At 31.6% G+C, this 8,054-nt stretch overlaps 1 protein-coding gene across 1 annotated transcript; it reads right to left on the bottom strand.

Moving 5' to 3' along the window:
* Window positions 1-3,026: 3,026 nt before the first annotated feature.
* Window positions 3,027-5,462, bottom strand: LOC111281478 (cytochrome P450 CYP749A22-like). The gene is made up of 5 exons (XM_022869236.2): window positions 5,025-5,462; window positions 4,716-4,939; window positions 4,397-4,629; window positions 3,698-4,076; window positions 3,027-3,615 (listed from the first exon to the last, which is right to left on the bottom strand). Exons 1-5 carry the CDS (start codon window positions 5,308-5,310, stop codon window positions 3,175-3,177), a joined length of 1,563 nt encoding a protein of 520 aa, XP_022724971.2. The 5' UTR covers window positions 5,311-5,462; the 3' UTR covers window positions 3,027-3,174.
* Between the last annotated feature and the right edge of the window lie 2,592 nt (window positions 5,463-8,054).

Below are 8,054 nucleotides of genomic sequence, written 5' to 3'. Positions count from 1 at the left end.
AAGGATGACAGGGTTACCCTTAAAGTGTTTTTAAACTGATAATGGTGGGAAATACACATCTAAAGGCTTTGAAGAATATTATTCAAAGCATGGGATCAAGCATGAGATGACAGAACCTGAAACACCACAGCATAAATGGTATAGTTGAAAGAATGAATCGCACCATTATGAAAAAAGTCAGATGTATGTTGAGGATGACAAAATTACCAAAGCCATTCTGAGGTGAAGCAGTCAACACAACTTGTTATTTACTTAACAAGTCACCATCAGTTCCTTTGGGCTTTGACATTCCAGAAAGAGTGTGGACAGGGAAAGATACTTCATACTCTCACTTAAAAGTTTTTGGGTGTAAAGCATTCATGCATGTGCCAAAAGAGTAGAGATCAAAGCTTGACAATAAAGTCACATAGTGTGTGTTTGTAGGATATGGTGATAAAAAATTTGGTTACAGGGTATGGGATCCAGTAAAGAAAAAGACAGTCAGAAGCAAAGATGTGGTCTTTCATGAAAAAAAAATCATAGCAGATTTTGAGAAAAATGAGAGGACTACACGAGTTACTGTTAAGTGTGATATTTCAACACCGACAGAGATTCTACAGGAAAGAGCCACAGATGATGAAAATGAGTAAGAAACAGAACTTGAGGATATGAATGAGCCAGCCATAGTAGGTGATGAGCCAGATGCAATTAGTTTTGAGCAAGGGGAGCAATCCTCTCTACCTGAGAGTATTGAGCAAGGAAAGCTACCTTCGACATTAATTGATATAGAGTCTTAGCCCAGAAGATCTACTAGAGAGCGTAGGCCATCTATCAGGTATCCAAGTTCAGATTTTATTTTAGTTACCAATGAAAGAGAGTTAGAAAGCTTCTAAGATGTGCAAGCTACTTCGGATAGAGAGTACTGGTTAAAAGCAATGAAAAAAGAGATAGAGTCATTACGAAAGAATGGTACTTATGATCTTGTTAAACTTCCAACAGGGAAGAGGCCATTAAAGAATAAATGAGTGTTTAAGTTGAAGAAGGATGATGATAAACTAGTGAGGTACAAAGCTCGATTGGTAGTAAATGGTTTTTCTCAAAAATCAAGCATCGATTTTGATGAGATTTTTGCTCCAGTTGTAAAGATGAGTTCTATTCGAGTGGTACTAGGATTAGCAGCTAGTTTGAATCTTGAGCTTGAGCAATTTGATGTTAAAACAACATTTTTGTATGGTGATTTACGGGAGGACATTTATATGAATCAGCCTAAGGGTTTTGAAGTGAAAGGGAAAGAGCACTTAGTTTACAAATTGAAGAAAAGCTTGTATGGCTTGAAACAAGCTTCGTGATAGTGGTACAAGAAGTTTGATTCTTTTATGGTGAGTCATAGCTATAAAAGAATAGCAACGAATTCTTGTGTGTATGTTAAATAATTTCTTAATGGTAACTTCATTATCCTATTATTATATGTTGATGATATGTTGATTGTAGGACAAGATGCTAGTATGGTTTGTAGGTTGAAAGAACAATTGTCTAAGTCCTTTGATATGAAGGATTTAGGTCTAACAAAGTAGATTCTTGGTATGGACATTATCCGAGATATGAGAGTTGAAAAGCTGTGGTTGTCATAAAAAAAGTATGTTGAACGAGTGCTTGGTAGATTCAACATGTAACATGCTAAATCAGTTAGCAGTCCATTTGCCAACCATTTTCATCTAAGAAATCTTGTCTAGTGTCTAAGAAAGAACAACTAGCTATGTCTAGTATTTCTTATTCTTCTGCAGTCGGTTCTTTAATGTATCTTATGGTTTGTACAAGGCCTGACATTGCTCATGCAGTTGGTGTAGTGAGCAGATTTCTTTCTAGTCCGGGGAAGATTCACTGGAAAGTAGTGAAATAGATTTTTAGATATTTGAGGGGTACTTCAAAAATGTGCTTGACTTATGAAGTTTCACAACCAGTTTCACAACCAGTTCTAGAAGGGTTTACTGATGCTGACATGACAGACGATCTTGATGGTAGAAAATCTACTTCAGGATATTTGTTCACTTTTGCAAGAGGAGCTACATCTTGGCAATCTAAGTTACAAAAGTGTGTTGCTTTGTCAACTACAGGGCTGAGTACATTGCAGCAACCGAAACATGTAAAGAAATGCTTTGGATGAAACGTTTTCTTCTTGAATTGAGGTTGAATCAGAAAGGGTATGTGGTATTTTATGATAGCCAAAGTGCTTTAGATTTGAGTAAGAATGTCATGTACCATGCTAGAACAAAGCACATTGATGTTAGATATCATTGGTTACGTTCAGTGATTGAAGAACAACAGATGCTATTGAAGAAAGTTCATACTGATAAGAATGTAGCAGATATATTGACTAAGATACTTCCTAGGGAAAAACTTGAGCTTTGTAGTAACTTAGTCGGAATGAGTTTCCTAGCCAAGGTAAGTTCCAAATGAAACTACTATGGTGATGAATCTCCTCATAATGGGGCTGAAGGGGGAGATTGTTAGGAAAATGGGGTCCAACCTCATGTAAGTGGTTTTGGACCAAGTAAAGGCCATGGGCCTTGATCTTTCATTTTACACAGAGCCCTAGCTATTTAATAAAAAAAAAGTGAGGTTGTTTTAAGGGTGTGTTAAAAACCAAGTAGAGAAAGAAGAAAAGTAAAAAAAAGCAAAGAGAAAAAAGAAAAGGGAGAGTTGGTTGAACAGAAGTCGATCCGTGGTTCGATTGAGTTGGAACCTTGTCAGGAGGTTTATGATTCAGAGTTCTACATTCTGAATGGTGAAGATCGGGTTTGAAGCTCTCTAGGAACAAATCCAGGGTATATTTGTTGAGTCACTTATTTGGTGAGATTTCTCCAATTATTTCTCTAGTTGTTGGTTAGCTCTAGTTTTAGCTAGAGAAAAACTTTGTACATCTATTATTTGATAGTGAAGATTTTTCTGGTGGTCCGTGATTTTTTCCCTCTACACTGGAGGGTTTTTCACGTAAATATTGGTGTGCTTTATTTTTCTTGTGTTTTTTATTATTGATTGTTGTCTATTGCTTCTGTATTTTGTGATTATTGCTTCAGACGCAACAAGAACTGTGTGTTGTACATTAATCACACCATTATTTACAACTGTTTCTCACTTATTATGACTATTTTACCATTTTGGACACTAATAGAGGCAGCTATCGCTTTTAAAACTTTACGCATCACTCTGTAAAGAATGAAGCATTACTTGAAGTCCATGTTCTGGCTGAAGCATAAATTGAGAAAATGGCGCATGAATATAGGCTGGGGAGAGAGTAATAGTGTAGCGTTGTAGGATCATTGAGAGAGCAATCTTTGTTTCTGTGGTTGCAAAGCCCATACCCACGCAAGATCGAGGTCCCAATGAGAAGGGACTGAATGCAGCCGTATTGTATTTGGTAGCTTTGGCAATACCTTCAGCGAATCTCTCTGGTTTGAAAAGATGCACATCATCACCCCATAGTTGAGGGTCATGGTGAAGTGCTATGATCGGGATCATAATCTCCATATTAACAGGAATAATGAGCTTTCCCAATTGAACATCTCTTGCAACCTTTCTAGATATGGCAAATACAGGAGGATACAATCTCAGGGTTTCATAGATGATCAAGTTCATCTGTGAGAAAAATAAATTTATAAATTATTAAATGCTGGTAATGCACGCTATTGAAATCGTCAGAGATTGCGGTTTTGCTTACAGTTTTTAGTTTGGAAATGCCTTCAGAATGAGGATTTTTGTCACCGAATACCTCGATCACCTCTCGTCTTGCTTTCTCTTGCCAATCTGAATGGATTGATAAAAGCAGGACTGTCCATGTGAGCAAGGACTTAGTCATTTCTTGTCCAACAAAGTAGAATGTTTTGCACTCATCTACCAAGTCTTCTACGGAGAGCCTGTTTTTGTCATCCGAATCATGAAAAGCACTTACAAGTAATCCTAGAAAATCATTGCCGAAACTGTCAGCTTCTCCAGTCACTATTTTCTCTTCCCTTTTCTTAATCATTTCCATCACACATTCATGTATTCCTTTAGCAAGCTTTTCTGATTCTATTTCATCAGTAGTTTTCCGAATCTTGCTGCAAAAGCAAACAAAGGTATAAGCCGTATACATGGAGAAAAGGAGAAAAAACTTAATCCTTTGTGATCATATTTCAGATTTTGCACTCAAGTGACTTCTAGGTATTTCCTTTCTATTTGGAAATCAGGGGCAAACTCCAGAGTCTAGATTAATCATGTGAAGACCACACCAGACCAAGATATTATTCAATTTTACTTGAAAGTTTGGTGATTTTATCTCACAAAAACATTATGGATTTAATATTTGCATATATTTAAACAGATCTTTATAATGCCTCGACGAGAAATTAGAATGTTACAAATTAACTTACTAACTTACCTGATGCCAGGAATCCGAGATTTATAGAGATTTCTGGTAGCAAGTATTGATAATTTAGTCAACATTTGAAAAATCTTCTCCCCTTCCAAGTAACAGCTACCAAAAGCTGTTCTAGATATAACTTCTGAAGTCAGTAACCTGAATTGTTCAAACACTTCGATCTCTTTCCCTTCTTGACCTTTCCACTTCTCTAGCATTGTCTCAACGGCAGCAATTATTGCTGGATTCATGCTCTGCCAAATACAACCATCCATTCTGTAAGAAACTAATTCATAATTCTTAAATGTCAGTACGAAATAGACTTTGTTCGAAGTTTTACTTTTAAGCTCTCCCCATGAAAAGCATGATTTGCCAACTTCCTTTGCCTGGCCCATTTTTCACCTTCGGTTGTCAGAAGCCCGTCCCCAAGTAACTTATAGATAAAGCCTTCAGCCTTCTTTTTCGGAAAAGATCCTTCGATATTTTTCAGAACCTTTTTGACTAGTTCTGGTTCTGAAATTACCAGTTGAGCTTGAGTTCCTTCCCAGGTAAGATAATTCTTCCCTAATAAAAGAACAAAAAAAGGGTTCATTTTTTTTATTTGAAGTTAGAAACATATTGCAAGTGAAAAACATCGGAATCATCTTACCATATATGTTGGTCCAGGAGTAAAACTGAGGCAGCACCCTGGGAAATATATCATGAGTTAAGGCAGCCATAGGTTTGTTTAATGCTTCTTTTCTGAATTGGACAGATGCTTTGTTGTTTCCATGGATGAATTCATATGGAGGTCCTTTGATTCCCTGTAAACTCAGTGCGTACTGTATGCGTAAAGGTATCCACCAATATTTGTGAAGGAATTTGAATAGAGTTATGAGAAGAAACAGGCACAAAAAACTTGTGAGAAGGATTAAAAGCTTTGCTGTGGAATTCATTTTCGTCTCTTAACAATGAATTCAGATGTTTTTATGTACTAAACATTAATTTCCATTTTATATAAGCTTTTATGGGCCGAAGACTGATGCTTTAGAAGCCCGCTTTTGACTTCATTTGGATTTTTTTGATAGATTTGTATAATAAAATTTAATCATAAAGGAATCAAAGGAAACAAGAAAATAAAATAAAATTACAACTCAAAATTTTCTTGCATTATTAATTAGTGTCATTTCTAGAATTTTGTCAATTGATATTATAAATTAGATTATATTTTAGAGAAAATAAAATGAAATTACAACTCAAAATTTTCTTGCATTAGTGTCATTTCTAAAATTTTGTCAGTTGATATTATAAATTAGATTATATTTTAGAGGTTGATACATTCATAATAGACGCGTAATTCTTATCTTTATAAATTTATGTCAATAAATAATTTTTTATATAATAATAATAATAATAAATACTAATAATTTAATTTTAATTTTGATATAATATAAATAACATTTTATAACTTTTGATACATTTTTGGTAACTTCAATACAATTTTGGTAACTTATAATATAATTTTGATAACTATTGATACAATTTTGATAATTTTTAACAAAATTTTAATAAACTTTTGATATCATTTCTAGAATATTGTCAGCTAATTATATAAATTAGATTATATTTTAAAAGTTGATACATGCATACTACACAAGTAATTCCTATCTTTAGAAATTAATGTCAATAAATAATTTTTTATACTAAAATTATAATAATAATAATAATAATAATAAATACTAATAATTTAATTTTAATTTTGATTAATATAAGTAAAATTTGATAACCTTTGATAAACTTTTGGTAATTTTAATACAATTTTGGTAACTTATGATATAATTTTGGTAACTATTGATACAATATCGGTAACCATTGATACAATTTTTATAATCTTCGACAAAATTTTAGTAACCTCTTAATGTAATTTTAGTAATTTTTTGATAACTTATGATATACTTTTAGTAATTATTTATAAAATATGTGTCATCATATATTTAACAATAGATTACAATAGGAAAGTATGAGTTTAGTTCTAGTATAAGATAATTTTTTTTTATATAATAACATTATTGTTTAATTCAAATTTATAATTTTTTCATTAAATTTTTTATTAAATAGATTTATGGTAGGTTTATCTTAACCTGCCAAGATGAAATTTCTAGTTTCGCTTCTATTAGTAATCGAGGTCAATTCCTGTCAACTTCAAGTATAAAAAATTTATTAATAATTTATAATTAAATTATTATTGATTTATAACTATATTATCAATGATTTATTACTATCAATGATATACAGCTAAATTATCAATGATTTATTAATATTGATTTACTATTAATTTATAATTAGTTTACTATTAAATTATTAATGATTTACTATTAAATAACTGATGATTTGTTATAAAATTTTAATTGATTTACTATTAATTTATCAATAATTTACTATAAAATTATCAATGATTAATTAATTTACTTCTAAATCATCATTTATTTACCACTAAATTATTAATGATTTACTATTATGTTATCATTGATTTACTACTTAATTTTTTTTTATTATTTACTAAAAAATGTCATTGATTTATTACTAAATTAACCATGATTCATTATCAAGTTATAACTTATTTATATTAAATTATTCATAATTTACTATTAAGTTATTTTATTGATTAACTATTAAATTATTGATGATCAGCAACTACTAAATTATATTGATTTACTTTTAAGTTTTCAATTATTAATAACACAATTATTATTGATTTATTACTAAGTTATTTATTATTTATTACTAAGTTTATTAATTAATTACTACTAAACTGAAACTGATTAACTATTAACTACAACAAAATGACGTTTTCCTCATAAAAACGTAATTGAAATAGCCGCGCCTCTAAGATATAAACGCCATTAAAATGGCGGTACTTCACATACAAACACCGTTAATATTGAGACATTTTTTCGAAAATGTCATTATTTATAGCGACGAATGTATAGGCGACACTTTGTGTGACGTTTTTTCGCAAACGTCGCAGCCTTATAGTGGCGTTAATAAACGTCGCTAAACAGTTAAAAAAATGTTATTAAAAACCAAACCCCCTGTAGTGATTACATTATCACTAATTTACTATTAAATTATCATTAATTTATTATTAAGTTATCAATTATTAACTACTAAGTTATCACTTTTTTTATTAACCTATTATTAATTTACTAATATATTGTTATATGTTTATAACTATGAAATATGAAATTTAAAAATCCATTAATAATATACGAGATAATGTTCTTTTTATATAATAACATTATTATTTTATTCAAATTTGAAATTTTTTCACAAATTTTTTTATTGAATAGATTCATGGTGTGTTTACCCTAACTCCCAAATAAAAGTTTAAGCCAAGAGCCAGAAATCCTTGTGCAGCTTAGTGGTGATCAAATAACCGCCAAGTTTTTTGCTTTTCCTTCTTACTGCAATTGCCATGCAACTGGCATTCTGGATACAGTAGTCGACAAATCCACCAGTTACCCGGTTCCCTGCACCCGTAAGTGGCCAAGAAATATGGAAAAGAGGAAGAAATTGTTTAAAACTGAAAGGCTCTGACAGCATGTCAAGGATCACCCAATTTAAAAACTTGAATTGATACATAATTAGGAGCCAAAAATGGCTGGTAAGAACTGTGTGTTGTACATTGATCACACCATTA

Source organism: Durio zibethinus, chromosome 5 (assembly GCF_047325235.1).
Source record: "Durio zibethinus cultivar Kanyao isolate XHJ-2024 chromosome 5, ASM4732523v1, whole genome shotgun sequence".
Lineage (NCBI taxonomy): Eukaryota > Viridiplantae > Streptophyta > Magnoliopsida > Malvales > Malvaceae > Durio > Durio zibethinus.
The sequence above is the reverse complement of the archived record's forward strand: the minus strand, read 5'-3'. Positions and strand labels throughout refer to the sequence as shown.

Bases quoted from the DNA above. Each gene is read 5' to 3' on its own strand.
- LOC111281478 (XM_022869236.2), bottom strand. From the start codon at position 5,310: ATGAATTCCACAGCAAAGCTTTTAATCCTTCTCACAAGTTTTTTGTGC. The intron at 4,630-4,715 runs GTAAAACTTCGA...TGTATTTGGCAG, and splicing joins TTCATGGGGAGAGCTTAAAA to AGCATGAATCCAGCAATAAT. The intron at 3,616-3,697 runs GTAAGCAAAACC...TTTTTCTCACAG, and splicing joins GCATTTCCAAACTAAAAACT to ATGAACTTGATCATCTATGA.